Source organism: Pleurodeles waltl, chromosome 7 (genome assembly GCF_031143425.1).
Source record: "Pleurodeles waltl isolate 20211129_DDA chromosome 7, aPleWal1.hap1.20221129, whole genome shotgun sequence".
In the NCBI taxonomy this organism is placed as follows: domain Eukaryota; kingdom Metazoa; phylum Chordata; class Amphibia; order Caudata; family Salamandridae; genus Pleurodeles; species Pleurodeles waltl.
In genome coordinates, this window is record NC_090446.1 from 25020982 (window position 1) to 25037472 (window position 16491).

A 16491-nucleotide genomic window follows, 5' to 3' on the forward strand; every position below is an offset into this window, starting at 1 on the left:
TACTGCATGTAGGTAACACTGATTCTTTTTGTTGCCCCAACATCACAATATCAAGGGCACACATTCCATCTTTAGAAGTCTGTATTGGATACACTGCATTTGCAAACATGCTTGCAGCCCTGAATGAGCTCATTAGCATTAGTCTCAACAAGACTTCTGATTAGTCTCTAAACAATTACTGTACAAGTGCAAGGACTGTATGCCAAACGGGAGACTGCCACCATGGGACGTGTCATGCTGCACAAGCAACTCATTATGTTTTGTCACTGTTTATTCTGTGTCCATGTACAGTTTACGACAAAAGAATCTTAGTGATCATGAATATAGATCCTTTCTCTGGCGTCTTCACTGTGAATATGTGTTCAGGGACACAGCTCCCAAATGGGGCTCCTTTCTACTTTCAGTGAGCATAGTGTGCATCAGAACCTCTCTCCTAGTGCAAGGCTGATTATACCGATAAGGTCTCGGTGCCCTGTGTGCATTGGACACTAGCCAGAGCCTATGTCATGAGTGGCAATCTGCATGGATGGGAGGACCATAGCAAAGCTCACCTGTGTCAGGAGAATGCACACACTTGTTGCGGTTGGAGTTTTGCACTAACAGGGTGTGTCTGTTGAATGAGTGCTTGAATTTATTTATGCAGTATTCCTGCTGAAAGTGCAGAATTACACTGTGTACCCACCAAGATGGGAATCAACCAGGATCACTGTCCTGCCACTGCAGATTGACACCACTTAGCATTACTACCCCTAGCCCTTATGAGGTTTGAAACAAACATTTTGTTTTGCAGTACCTTCCAAGTGAGAACACATTTTAGGTCCCATATATTGTCCACCAGTCTAAGGTTTGAAAACATTAACTCCTCTCTTTCTCTAAATATGACAAACAAGTACCTAAGAGTAAACTAGTGACAATACACTATTGTGCCTCCTTGGGCTCTTAATATGGAATTAATTCCATTGATACAAACCATGTCCAAACCCTCCATTTCCTACTAGCATTTGAAGATGCTGATTTAGTCCAGTTTGAAAAGCTTGGGAGCTTCTTCCCGTATTCTTAGCTAATAGTAACATACATTTTTGGCATCATAAGACCAACTCTTCATGTTAGTTTTTACTTTCACAGCTATATTTTCAAATGAAATCATGAAATCATGTTAAAATGGACCACTATTCTGAGGGTCTACTGATCTTGCACAATTATATAATAACCCAAGCAAGCAGCCTTCACTCTCATGTCACATAAAGCCTGAAATGTGCATCTCCTCCCATCCTTGAATAGCCTTTTACAAGTAAAGAGCAGGGAGAACTGCTCCCCAAAACATGCAGGCACTTTGTGGTGGGTGTCAGGGAAATAACATACTCTCTGGAGCACAAGCAAACACATTAGAGATTATATTGGATCCCTATTGTAGCTTACACTTAGCAGATTTGTGATCTCTGTACAAAGCATGACAGCACCATGAAATGACACTTAGGGGCATATTTGCAAGCACCTTGCATCACTGGTGCATCACTTTTTTTGACACTCCAGCGGTGCAAAGTGCAGAGCCATATCTACAAGGCCAAGCAATGGCACTTTGCATGGAGTTTTATGGCTTCATCAATATGCTGTAAGGCAAGTTGCTGCCTTGCCTTAATTTGTATCAGTGGGGCATTCCATGGGCATTGCGGTGGATTTTCCCACACAACACCCAAGGGTTTTGACACATTCCCAGATTTACAAGGATGGGTAAACCTGGGAATGCGTCATTACTTTATGACTCCCCAGGTGAGGGCAGATGAAATGAGGACATTTCTCCTCATTCTTTTCTCTTTCTATGTGAGATGTAATCTGCAAACACCTCCATGAATTGTTTTTGTGAAAGTAGGTGCCCCTTCCTGCACAAAAACTATCTTGCATGCAGTACAGGAACCCATGCACCATGGTGCAAGGGTGTCTGCATTGGGCTAGGCAGCATATTGTGTTCCAAGGCAGGGGAAAAGGCCAGAAATGCAGCATATTTTGTAAATATGGTGCATGTTTGTCCTTTCTCTGTGGTGCAGGCCAGTGCAGCAAGGTCACATGCTGCACTGCCCTACTCTATCTTTTTGTAAATATGCCCTTAAGAACTATCTTCCTTTTTACAACCTGAGGGCCTGGTATGTGATGCAGTCCCACCCAATGGCGAGTGGAGACACCAGTGTCACTTCTACACATTTGGGTGCTATCTAATGTTTAGTTATCATTGCTGCAACAGATTTGGACTCACTGGAACCCAGGGGATTTAGAGCCAACTGCAGCCCAAGTACGGCTATTTATTTCCACCTGTCTAGGGGTCGGAGACCACATTTTCCTTGCTCTCAGTAGGACCTATGCCACTCTTAGTACAGCACCAGGTGCTGCTGCCAGGAAGGAGAGCCAAGGGCTACCTTAAATAAAGCCTGCATCATTGTATGCACCCACAGCTTGTCAGCACTTGATGTTAATCAACCGCTAGCACTGATTCTCCCAAACATATCAGCTGTCCATGACATGGTTGAACACTGTATCTTGCTTAACAGGTTACAACAGTAATGTCTTCGATCGAATCACGTCATTCTTGTCTGATAGGAAGAATTGGTTCCATGGAATCCAGAGGGATACTGTTACATTGAGAAGTTCTCTGAGAATTATCACTTATTCCATTAATATTTAACACATATAATCACAAACATGCATATATGGCACACATCGATTCATACCAGCTAAATATTTCAATAAATGCAGATTGCTCTAAAATCATCCTCAAACTAAATGAAAACGCATATCATCAAAATAATTTCCAAATCTATATGGAACATATCAGGGCAGATTTATTAACACTTTGCACTAGGTTGGTGTTACAAAAGTGATAATATCTATGGCACAGTGTAAAACTAGGTGTAGGAAAGGACCATCTTTTGTGTGGTGTATGCCCAGATTTTTGCCCTATCTGTAAAACTCTGTACTCTTTACCCCTGCAGACCTGTAGTAAAATGCCTATGGTCTCTCTTTAAACATTTGTGCAATTCTAATTGGCATATTTAACTTGTCTATAGGTCCCTAGTGTAAGGTACATAGTATGTCCAGGGCATACAAGTTAACTGCCACTAGTGAGCTGCATTAGCTATTGTGCTATCCACTACAGTGGCAGTGTAAGGCATTAATAAGCCATGCCTTATTAGGCCTAATTGCCCATAAGGCAGGGTGTATGCCATTTTGTTGCCAATTAGTTTACTATAATTTACTCTATATTGGTATATTGTTTTGGAATTTTCCATGTGTTGTGTTTTGACTTTATTTACTTCTAAGTTTAGTCTCTCTGCTTTGTGAAATAGCAATCAGGTAGATTATAGTGCTTCACCATAATAGAGTTTGTGTTTTTACTTAAGGTGGGTTATCACCCCTTAACTAATAACATAATTTCTTACACTGGCATTTACTTTCTAGCTGTAAAGTAGCCCTAAAGACACCAAGGTAGCACTATGCACTACCTAGCATGACGTTGTGTCAAGTGAACATGCTGGGTTTTACATGGTCATTCCTAAGCAATCAACCATGGTTATTGATGGAAAACCCCTATCTGCTAACAATTATAGATGAGGCTTTGCAACTCTTTGAAGCTTGTGTTAACTTGGGGAATTTGTTTTGTTTCTGCAAACGTTTGCTACACTGTACAAATTTTGGAAAATTTAAAACAAGAGCCCTTATTTTGTGTTTGGCGGACGGGAAAGCCCGTCCACCAAACTCCTGACAGGGTGGCCGACTTGTAGTGGTAACAACACGCTGGACCTTTCTGGAGTTTCCCGCTAGGTCGGCAGACAGTGAACATTGAGACGGTGCTTGGCAGGTGGACCCCTGCACTGCCCATGCCAAGTGCATGGGCAGTGCTGAGGCCCCTCTGTGGCCCCCTGCACCTGTTCTCCATCAGCCTTTTTATGGTGGTGAAGCCGTCATGAAAAGGCTTGCAGAGAACAAAGTTGTAATCTGCAGGACAGCACTGTATGTAGCGCTGCCCTAGTGGACTACGAGCTCCGCCACCACCAGGGCTTTGGGATCAGGGATCCCGACGGTGCTGGCGGAACCCTGGCAGTCTGACCACCAGGGTCTTTATGTGGCAGTTGGATCACCACAACAGTGGTGGTCCTGACTGCCACCATGGGGCCAGCAGTCTGAAAACCACCACCCTCGTAATGAGCCCCTAGGTCGTAACAGAATTTTGCACTGGAAAGGTACCCCTATAGCAGAAACGCGATGCTGGACATCATACACATACATTTGAACTATAGTGCGAAGCTGTGTGTGAGAAGCTAGGGTGCATGTTTGTAAGCGAGCTCTAGAGAGGATGTCAGCAGGTCTATCTTAGCAGACATGCTGCTGCCCTGCTCTCTGCTCCTAACGTAAAGCAGCACAGCAATTTAAAATTCTTGTTGAATCACTCAGTTTATGCCAAACACTGCAATTTGGAGTTGAATAATGACAGTTTTTAAATGGACATAATTAGCTCAGATAATACTAAGCTAGTCAGTACCAATAGATTGTTTTGTCTATAACCACAAAGTAAAAAGCCTTCACCTATCAAGAATAATGAAGACCACTATTAAAAAAAGATTGTATTGTAGTCTGTGATGATTGTGTGATCATGTGGGAGAAGCCAAACCACTAGTCCATCTTTCTGCAAGAAATAGAGAGATAGGAGTAACAGCTTAAGGAAGGCTGAAAAAGCATTTAGTGGACTCCAGCCAATTAGCAGGTGTCATGGGCCTTAACCTGTGAAAATAATATAGATGTGGTCCAAAACATTTAATGTATATGAACCAAACACATCTATATCTCTCTCTCTCTCTCTCTCTCTCTCTCTCTCCATATATATGTTTTATATATATATATATATATATATATATATATATATATATATCCATATAGTTAGAAATGGGGTTGTCCAACCAGGGACCCTCACTGTAGTAAGGGTAAGGGAGTAAGGGAGATACACAGCTCAGATATCTTCTGCTCACTCCCTTAGTAGCTTGGCACAATAATTCAGGCTTATCTGAGAGGAAATGTGTAAAGTATTTGTACCAACACACAATAACACATTGAAAACACTACACCAGTCTTGAAAAATAATCAAAATTTATCTCAATAAAACAAGACTTTTGGTAACAAAGAAACAAGCCAGTGGATGTAGTCGGGGAGGACAGGCATTGCTGGATATGGTGTGGTGTTGGTTCCTTACTGCGGGGCATGGGAGGTGATGCAGTGTTGGTGCAAGGCCTCGGTCCCTGATAATCCAGTGGGGTACATGAATCTGGTGGTTTAAAACATGTTGGTTGACCTCACAGGGTCGCAGTCATGCCATGGGCTTCTGACGTCACTGTGGAGTCAGATGTCACGGACGTTAGTGACATGGCATATTTAGACCCACATAGTCATGGAACTTTGAAGAGGTTGCAGTGGCGTCTGGCCTGCAGTGTTGCCCGGGATCGTCACACTCCAGCGAGGACTACAGCTTCGGGTTGCAAATGGTGGTGGTGCAGGGTTGTGCAGTGGTGCCGGTTCTTGGGTCATCCTCACCAGAACTCACTTCCAAGGGCCCAGGAACTGGATTGGCACCACCTGGCAAATCAGGGTTCTCAGCAGGAGAACCCTGGTGCTGACAGATGAAGTCTTTGATGTCCGTGAGACTTCTTAACAGGAGGCAAGCTCAGTCCAAGCCCTTTGAGAAACTTCATAAGCAGGATTTCAGAAAGCAAAGTCCAGTGCTTTCCTTCTTAAGGCAGCAGCAGCAGTAGGTCAGGACAGCAAAGCAACAGGCAGAGTGGCAGGTCCTCCTCAAGCTCTTCTCCTTGGCAGAGGTTCCTCTTGATCCAGAAGTAATCTGAAAATCTGGGGTTTTCGGTCCACTACTTATACCTAGTCCTGCCTTTGAACTAGACAAACTTCAAACGAAAGTCTCTGTTGTTCACAAGATCCTGCCTTACCCAGGCCTCGCCCCAGACACACACCAGAAGGTTGAAGATTTCATTGTGTTTGGGCAGTGACAGCCCTTTCAGGTTTGTCAGCTCCTCCTTCCCCACTCTAGCCCAGGAGACTCCTCAAGATATGCAGACTACACCTCAGCCCCCTTTGTGTCACAGTCTAGAGGGAATTCACAACAGCCCAACTGTCAGTCTGACTCGTCCAGAGAATACACAAGTAAGCAGAGGCACAGAATACTTAAAGCAAGAAAATGCCCCCTTTCTAGAAGTGGCATTTTCAAACTGACAATCTGAAAACCAACTTTACCAAAAGATGTATTTTTAAATTGCGAGTTCAGAGACCCGCCACTCCATATCTATCTCTGCTCCCAATGGGAAACTGCACTTAAAAGATATTAAAAGGTTGTCCCCATTTTAACTTATGAGAGAGACAGGCCTTGCAACAGTGAGAACTGAATTTGGCAGTATTTCACTGTCAGTACATGTGAATAAACACATTAGTACATGTCCTACTTTTAACATACGCTTCGCCGTGCCCATGGTGTACAGAAAAGGAAGGTTTGGGCCTGGCAAGTGGGTACACTTTCCAGGTTGAACTGGCAGATTAGAACTGCACACACAGTCACTGTAGTGGCAGGTCTGAGCCATGTTTACAGGGCTAACCATGTGGGTGGCGCAGTCAGTGCTCCAGGCCCACTAGTAGCATTTGATTTACAGGTTCTGGGCACCTTCTAGTGCACTTTACTAGGGACCTACTAGTAAACCAAATATGCCAATCATGGATAACCAATCACCAATACAATTTAGACAGAGAACACTTGAGCTTCAGCACTGGTTAGCAGTGATAAAATGCCCAGAGTTTCAAAACCAGCCAAAATGAATTGCAGCAACTGGTCCATAAACAGGAGGTCAGATGCAAAGAGTAGAGGGGAACCATGCCAAGAGCTGGCAGGTCTAACATCTATCTATCTATCTATAGAAAATATAGTGAACCAGACCTTGTGTAATGGAAGTTGATAATCATGCAAAGCACCCCAAATCCCTTGGGTAGACTTTACTCTATATGTAACTGCATATAATTTAAAAAACATTCTGTGGCTTCATAGGGCCCCTCAAAACAGATGGATCTTAGTGCCATCACACCTTCTGCACTACTGATAAATGTGCCACAACAAGACTTTCATCTTCCAGATATACCCTTCTGTTTATTATTTCTTTGGAGGGAGGACCGTAAGGAAAATTTAGAATTATGCAAACATGTTTTTGCCCAACCTTGTTTCTGCCACATTGACCGGTGGACATTCCAGACAAAGGTTGCTGATGGTAGGGCTGTCTAAACACCCTTGCAGCACCGGAATTATCAATTAAGGTTTGGAGAAAATATGACAAAGTTTTAATCAGCAATAAACAAAAAAGCATTGATGCCCGGGGCACTTTGATCTGGCTATTATAGCTCTGATGCGAACTAAACGGGACCTATTCGCAAACTGCATTTTGTAGTACGCCTAGCAGTACTACTAAAGTACTACAAAATCCTAGTCACAAATACATGATTGTTAATCTCCACCTCTCCTATCTTTTCTATGGGGAGATCCTCACACATAGACATTTGCAACTTAATAGTAAATTTGGGATTGACCAGGCGGAGTAGCTAGAAAAAGGAGAATACTTAGCACTAAATGGGAGGGGTTTACGGTGGGACATGCACCCTCCCACTAAAGAGAAAGTCAGTTCCAATTCATAAACTTCACTTCTAAGGTTATTACAGCTCAATAGGACCTAAAATAGCAGTAAATTCACTCCAGCTCAGAGCTGGAGTAAGACCAGTACAACACATGACCAAACACTGCTAGTACAACTCCTTCCCGTTTGAAAATAATGGGTGCAAGAAATTTCAATTGAACCTCATAGGAAAAATGTTAAATTAAATTAAATTATTATTATTTAACATAATATATTAAATGTAATATCAAAACATTATCTAAACATAAATTATGTTTTTTTATTTAAATGCATTTTAATAATATTCATTTAAATTTAAAAATTAATGTAACTGTTTTATTGTTAGATCACTTTTAATTCATTCTATCCATCACTTAATTATTAATGCATCATAAATATATAATGTTTTTACTGTAGGTGATTTTTTTCCATTTTAACAAGAAAAACAATTGATAATTATGATTAAAATTAATATATGTAGAACATTTACATAATACTGAATATAAATTAAGTGAATAATGCTGATACAGTTTTATTTTTTCCTACATTTAAAATTAAAACATAACAATAATTTACAACAATATTGCACATCATTTCTATTATTATATTTTTCAAAACATATATTTTTTTTGCTTTCTTCCATACTTTACCATAGGAAGTGTTCCACCAAGTGTGCAAAGATCTCTTGATGGTAAATATTGGTGCTAGATTTATTTCTGTTCCTTTTTGGCAGTAGTAACTCGTAAATTTGGCTCTGCCCCATTTCAAGGAGTGGAGACATGTAAGGCTATACTTTTGAGTAACTTTGCACAAGGATTTTGCAAGTACCCTAAAGTATAAAGTTAATCAAAAGTGTAAGAGTGAATTTACTAGTGGTAAATTACATGTGTAGTTTCATCTTTGTAAATAGGCCCCACAGTACTTAAATGTCTGTTTTTCTAGACTAATGCAGTATTGAAACAATTTGAAGCTCATGGCCACGTCACCGAGAAGCTACCTTTTTGATCTCTTTCCTAATGACATTAATGCTGTTGAGGGACACAGCCCTGAGTCAGCAGCTAATGCATTTGAGTGTGTTGCTTTCATCAAAGTGTCCTTAGAGGTTGGGAACATGCAACCGCATAAATTCCAAACCATCAATAATTTCAAAAAAGACATTCACTAGCTTAATCAATTTCTGGCTTCCTGAATGTTTGAAATATATATCCTACATGGCTTTAAGAGCTTTGAAAACTTGATCAATAAATAACATCTTTCAGATCATGCAATTGATTTCCCACATATGAGTTTTTTCAGAGCTTTATTCATATCTTTGTTTCTAAGGCTGTAAACCAAAGGATAAAAAATTGGGATGAAAGCAATGTACACGATGGAAATCAGCTTTTCTTGAGCTAGTGAATGGGATGATGCAGGACGAACATACATGCAGAACAAAGATACAAAGAAAACAGTGACAACAGTGAGGTGAGAGGTACAGGTAGAGAAGGCCTTCTGCCTCCCCTCAGCAGTGCGAATGTTCAGAATTACACGAATTATGTAGATATAAGAGGTAATAGGTAATGAAAAAAGTCTGAGTCCTGAAAATACACTTTCAGCAAAAATTAGAGATTCAACACCATGTGGATCACTGCAGGAAATCTTCATCAGAGCTGTGAGATCACAGAAGAAGTGGTTGATGAGTCTGGAACCACAGAAGGACAATTGTGATCCCAAGACAGCATGGGGAACCATGTTCAGAAAACCAAGCACCCAGGAAAAGGCTACCAGCAAAAGGGAGGATCTCTTGTTCATGATGTGAGTGTATCGTAAAGGGTGTTGGATGGCCACGTAGCGGTCATACGCCATGGCTGCAAGAAGGTAGACTTCAGTGGTTGTGAAAGACAGAAAGAAGTACATTTGGGTAATGCAGCCAACAAAGGATATAGCCCTGCCTTTTTCTAAGAAAAGTACCAACAGTTTTGGAAAGGTGACATTCGTGCAAAAAACAACTAAAAAGGATAGGTTCTGGAGAAAGAAATACATTGGAGTTTTCAGACAAGGATCCAAAATTGCAGTCACTATGATCACAAGGTTGGAACAGATGATTAAAAGGTAAATAAATAATGACACTGTAAAAAGCAGTGGCTTTAGCTCTGGTCTAACAAAGAAACCAACAATTATGAATTCCTCCAGGGTTGTTTGATTTTCCATATTCTGTTCAGACTTTATCGCCTGCAAAAATTAATTTAAAAATGAAAATAAGAATCATAATATTGGCTATATCGCATTGAAGTCAAGTGTGCAGCTAGAAATAAACTATGTGGGCCTGATTCACCATCTGCAATTTGTAATACTATAAAACGTACAACAAACTTAAATTCACAAAGTGCGTGTGGCTCTTTAGGCCTTCATGGGATTTATACATACATGTCCAGAGTTCTTCACGCTAACAATGGAGTCTCTCTGCACACAAGTATAAGTTTTAGTAGGAAATGTGGGTGGAACACAGGTGAGTGGCTTAAAGAAGGGGTGGATTTTCTATAAAAGGAAATGGTATTAGGAAGTAGTAAGAAGGGATTAGGGAGGCTCATGGAGGGGTTTAGGGAGGGACTTCATCCACTCACCCAAGAGTAAACCAATGGCCATACTTGAGAGTTGGAAATGTGTAACATACACATTTGTAACAAGATTACACTCTGAGTTTGTGAATTCCGAAAGTAGTAGTAAACTTACTCCTAATTGTAAACTTACTCAAAGGTGTAGGTAACCTTTGTGAATCAAGCCATATGACTTTGGAAGAATTGTGTCATACATTTATGGATGATGGGTCTCTGCAATACATTTCTAATGATTAGAAGTTCCAAACTCAACATTGTAAGGGTTTGTAATACAAATTAGGAGATCATCTTATTTCAATCATATGTCATAGAACCAGCAAATAAATATTAGTCCAGTGGTTCCTCCTCAATTGCATTTGTGTTTTGCATCAAATAAATACACATTTCAATCAAAGGTGAGTTGGAGGTAGAGTAGATTAGGAGGTGTGAGATAAGTATCATAGAATAGGGGGAAAATATTATTTCTCATCACTCATCTTTCCTAACAAAACAACTGGATTGTTTTGTAACTGTCTATAAGCAAGTATGTTAATGACATCTGCAGGTTTTTGGCATTATCACCAGATGTGTGCCACTGTACGTAGTTGAATACATTTTCTCAACAACACATTATGACAGATGAAAATATACAGTTCAATACTTGGTGGCCTATAGTTATCAAATTTTCATACAACACAGCAAGCCACCTTGCTGCATGAAATGGAATGTGTAGGAATGAACCGTGTTTAGCATTATACAGCACATATCTGTCCTTTCCTAGTTCTGGTGCACTTTTGACTACGCAGTGCCAATGCAAACACCCTTGCGTCAGGGTGCAAAGGTACTTGAGTTGTGGCAGGATTGTTTTTCTGTAGGAAGTGACACGTTCCTGTAACAAAAACAATACTGAGAGGCAGTTTTCCCTTTCTATGTGTACTGCAGAATGCAGCACACATAGAAAGAGGAAACCAAGGAGGAGAAATGTCTTTAGGGGCTATGTCATTTTGATGCATTCACTGGCCTACCACTATTGGTAAATAAAGAAATGTGCCAAAATCCATGGGTGAATGCATGGGAACACCCACACTATACCCGGGGAACACCTCCTTGCCACAGACTAACACTACCTTGCATTACTCTGCAAGGTGTCTTTGCATGGCTTGATAAATCTCACTTAGGTTTTGGTCACCCTTGTGCCCTTCTGCATGATGCATGGGCAACATGAAACCTTGATAAATCTAGCCTGGTGTGCATAAAAAACAGTGTAAACAAATCAGTGAGCTTTTTTCTTACATGAAAGCAATGGAAAGAGATGTCCTAATGTCTGAGAGAGCCAATCCTCCCACTGTCCTTCCTTCCAACTTGTGTGGTCCATAGAACTCCTACCTTGATGCAGAGGGTGTTTTGTGTTTCTAAATAAAGGCTATCATATTCTATTGCATGTGGGGTCTTAGATCACTAGAAATGAATAAGGAAGGTCAAGCATGACATAAATATGCATGAGGAGTAAATCAACTGTACATTTTTACTGTAGACATGAGGGAGGATTCAATTATAATCTATCTGTTTATATGTTTATATACCTTTATGTACCTTGGATATTAGCTGAGGTATGTTATTCTGAAAGAGAGATTCAGACTCGTTGTTTTATCTAATATGATCAGGCTGCATTGTTTTGTCTAATATGGTCCAAATGCAACCTGTTACAATTCATTTTAAATTTTCACGGGGGATCAAATGTCTCCAATGTTGTTCGTATCTAAGGTATGATTATTATATTTTTCATCATTAATCAAAAACCTCTGGTGAACAACGACATAACAGAGAATATTTCATCATCCATGCTGTGTTCCATCCATTTTTTCTTGGAGACTTCAACATCCCTAGTGTCAAGCACTAAAGCAATAACATAAACCCTATATCCTCTTCTCAAGACAATCTTTGAAAGAACTGTCTACAAAGGTGACACTCTCCACCTCATGACAATAGCATCATATTCAACCCATAGCTTGGACCTTTTATCCTACACTGAATGCTCCACTAATCTAGCCTTTTCTCCATCTGCCACACCACACCTAGACACCAGGGATACCTAAATGCAAAAATCAACCTACTGTTCCTTCTGTGATACCCTTCAAATGAACTTTTCAATTATACTCACACACCCCAGTCCTCATTAGACTCTATACGTAACAAATACGACATAGCCTTAAATACCAAGTGGAACTCAATGCCCCAATGAAAAACTAATCTACCAAGCCAAAATCCTCAGTGTCATGGCACATGCAAACACTCTCTGAGAACAATCATACTATATAAACACAGGAAATTAAATAGAGGCAGTCTCATGCTCTTGAGAACCTCACTTAACTCAAAGCTCTCTGTTCAGGCTGCAGAACCCTTGTCAGCTCATGACAGACCCATATTCTGCATGAATACCGTAAACAAATGATCAACGGAATAAATGGCCCAGATGTATCAAGGGCTTGCATTGCCCCCTGTGTCACACAAAGCAATGGAAGCCCTTAAGTTAGGTTTACTATGCCATGCAGTGCCACCTTGCTCTGCATGGCATAGCACATCTGGAGTAATACAAGGCAGCACAAGCTGCTGCCTTATGTTGCTCTGCACAGGGAAGGCGATGTATGGATGTAACGTGTGCATTTCAAAGCATTCACCCATGTTTTTTGGTGCATTCCCAGGTTTATTAGGAATAATAAACCTGGGAATGTACATAAATACTATACCTTCCCAGGTGAGGCATACTGAGGAGAAATATGCTTATTTCTCATCTATATTTCCTCTTTCTATTGGTGCTGGATTCTGCAGCACATGTAAAAAGAGCAATATGTGTCTAAGGATATGTTCCTTTAACCTTATTAATCTACCTCCCTCTTCATTGTGTGTAAAGCTGCTTTAGCGTTGTTACCAAATTAGAGGAGACAAATTGCTATGGAAAACCATGGAAGCGTACCTTGGATATACTTGGGTATCTCTTAGGAGATGAGTTTTCTGGAGCATCCCTGCCACAGCTTCCATGTGTTTAAGCCTATTCATTGCATATAGCCTGGTGAAGACAGAATTTATGACTTTTGAGGATTACCATCTTAATTATTGCTGCCATCATACTAAACCTACTGTGAATTAGTATTTCTCCTGGCATTTGTAGAGAGAATATAACACCCACATCCTCCCCTGACAACCTATGGCCTTTTTAAAAGTATTTAGTAGGTAGTATTTAGGCATGAACCTTTCAAGCATGAATTGCATTATGAGATATACTTAGCAAATGCTTTTCAAATTGTTTGCCAATGGTTGCATTGTTAATATTTTGTCAGTTTTTTGTTCATGTGCATTACATTTTGTATGAGTGCTCATCTAGCAATCCTCAAAACATCGATTAGTCTAAACTATGTTCATCATATTAACCTGATGTCATGCCAGCTGGGATCTGGTATAAAAAGTGTTAGAAGAATGGAAAGCGACCGTGACCCATTAAGAGTAGAACTTTGTCTCTCTCATGGATGCTCTCTCATGTATAGATTCCGGGTCTAAGGCACTTTGCCTCATGGAGCCTATCAATCTGACACTGAAAGCAAATAGGAAGAACATCATTTGGAATAACACTTCCTCTCATGAGCAAAAAAAAAGAACAAGCAGCATGCGACCGCTGGGCCCATGAATGCAAACATCTACAAAAACTAAAGGAAGCTTCAAACAGATGCCACTGGGAAGCGGGATCTCTTTTAAAAATAACATGTAGTTCTGGTAAACATATTATTATAGCCTCCGGTGGTGTAATAAAAAAATCCAAGTTAAACGGTCTGTTACAGAATGCCTAAAATTAAAGCGCGGCTTAGCGCCAAGAAGCAGGCACACCACACCTGAGGGGGAAGAGTTCCTAATATACATTAGGCAAGAATAGAAACATCTACTTAGGATCAAAAATAAGTGACCATGAATGACCATTTAAACGACATTAACAGATAAAAATGCAAGGAACTTTTAGGAAATGGTCAGGAGAGATGTGAAGGTTGTGCGAAAAATCTGGAAACAGTAATTCTTTGTCAGTTTGGGTGAAGCACCACTCTATGTTGTTTCAAAGAACATGCCTGGTCAGGAAACGAGACCAGGAGGTATATTTAAAAATTAGTGAAGACTTTTTGGAGTTTTTTAAAGTGAAATTCACCAGGCAGTTCTCAGCCAAAAGCCGGTGACAGCACCTTGCCTGCACAGAGTACCGACAGACATCTAGAGTAACAACTTTGAAATCTGGGCGCCGCTTCTCACAAAGGCTTTTAAGGAAATTTGGGACCAGATGTCCTCTCAGCCTCCTGGAAGAAAGTAGTCATTGTCTCCCTCCATAACAAATAGTAACTGAATGATCCACTAAACTTTCAACAATTTACTTATGCGATGGTGTTGGGAAGATCTGTGGCAAACTATTTACTCACCTGGAAGTCTGGGTTGATGACAGTAAGATCCTGTTGCCGCTTCAAGCCAGCTTCATAAAAGCTCAAAGTACAGTTGACTAGTCTAGGAAACTGTGTAAAGTGTGAATTATGTATGTATTAAAATCTTGCTGCTATTACTGACTTTCATAAACCTTAAAACAGCTTTTGATTTGGTGCTTTGAAGCCATTTCACCATGGAAAGTGAATCAAAGTCAGATGTGACCCCAAAAGAGAAACCATGCCTACTTTTGAAAATAACACTGAAGTAAATGAAAGCTGCATTTTAGCCCCTACATTACTAAATCTTTTCAAACGCCTTCATGCTTAGAGCCTGGATGTACCAACAAGGGTGTGGAGGGGCAACATTCCAATGCTTCTGTTTGCAGACAGGACTGTGGTACTGACTTGCACTGAACTATGAATGCAAAAGCTACTCACATGCTTAGAAAATTACTGTAAAATAAAATAGCCTCACAATCCATTCCCAAGAAGACAAATGTATTATTATTAATCTATTAAATTCGAGGAGCAGTCCGAAGAACACATGTAAAATGTATGCGAGGGCTTGAAAAGGACTACATTACTATAATTATTTGGGGACCTGATGTGATGAGAAACTGTCCTGGGCCAAGCGGATAGCAAAAAGCAAAGTTATTATGAGAAAATATGGTACCACTATTATACGGGTATCCAACAAATGCAAGGAATACAAATAGAGCATGCTCTCCACTCTTGCTCAAAGCAGGCTCCAATGGGGCACAGCTCTGGGGAAACAAAAATGCCAGAGGCTTGGAAAAAAATAAAAAACAACTTTTTATTACTCCTTGAACCTGGGACCCTAATGGCTGCACCGGAGGCTAAACTGGGCTTAAGTAACACTGAAGCCTTATTAGCCCTCAAACTTATTGTGTAGTGGATCCGCTTAAAGATGAAACCACAGCTGGCTATTCATCTAAAAGCCATGCATGATATCTGGCCAAGACATAACTTGAACAAATTGCCCTGGTTCAACAACACTGCAAGAATATTAAATGATCTAGGTGATGCAGAGTTGTGTAGCAATCAACCGACGATGAATACCCTAACCCTGCAGTGAATCAAAGGGGAATATTGGTCTCTCCAGAAAGATTTAGACCAGGCAATCCCCGAGAAGTAAAAGATTATTTTATGGAAGGTTCAGGACCAGTGACAACAAACTGGCAAGTAAAAATGTATGTAGAAGCATTTCCAATTATAGGCATAAAGGTGACAAAACTGTCTTGCATTTTATGTTACGTTGCACTAATTCTATGCTGCCAATGAGACAGTATCTTCGCTCCCATTCAACAAATACAGTATAAGACAGAATTTCCTAAACTGCTGATCACAATCCACTGGTGGGCCTCATTTATAAAGACAGTGTACAACAGCGACACAAGTCTTTTTGCTGCACTGCCCTATGCCAAATCGAAAGGTCAGGAATGCGCCATATTTCTGAGATGCGGTGCACAGTTTGGTGCCTAACGCCAATGCAGGCACCCATGGAGCAAGGGTGTCTGCATTGTTGCCAGGATTGTTTTTGTGCAGGAAGGGACACCTTTCTGCAGACAAACGATCCATGGAGGCGTTAACCTCATTCAATGTGTGCTGTGGAAAGCAGCACATGTGGAAAGAGGAAAAATGAGGAGGAATTAAAACATTTCTCCTCCTTAGGTCTGCTGTGGGGAGGCGTAAGGGTTTGACAGTGTCCCAGATTCACCTGATTTTGTAAAGCTGGGGCAG

General features: G+C 40.6%; 1 protein-coding gene across 1 annotated transcript in view; it reads right to left on the reverse strand.

Moving 5' to 3' along the window:
• LOC138246750 (olfactory receptor 5AR1-like) overlaps positions 1-16491 on the reverse strand; it is a 120559-nt gene that overhangs the window by 63053 nt on the left and 41015 nt on the right. The window contains exon 2 of the mRNA XM_069201510.1: positions 14731-14820. Within this exon, the coding sequence (XP_069057611.1) occupies positions 14731-14820 (90 nt within the window). The remainder of the gene's footprint in view (positions 1-14730; positions 14821-16491) is intronic.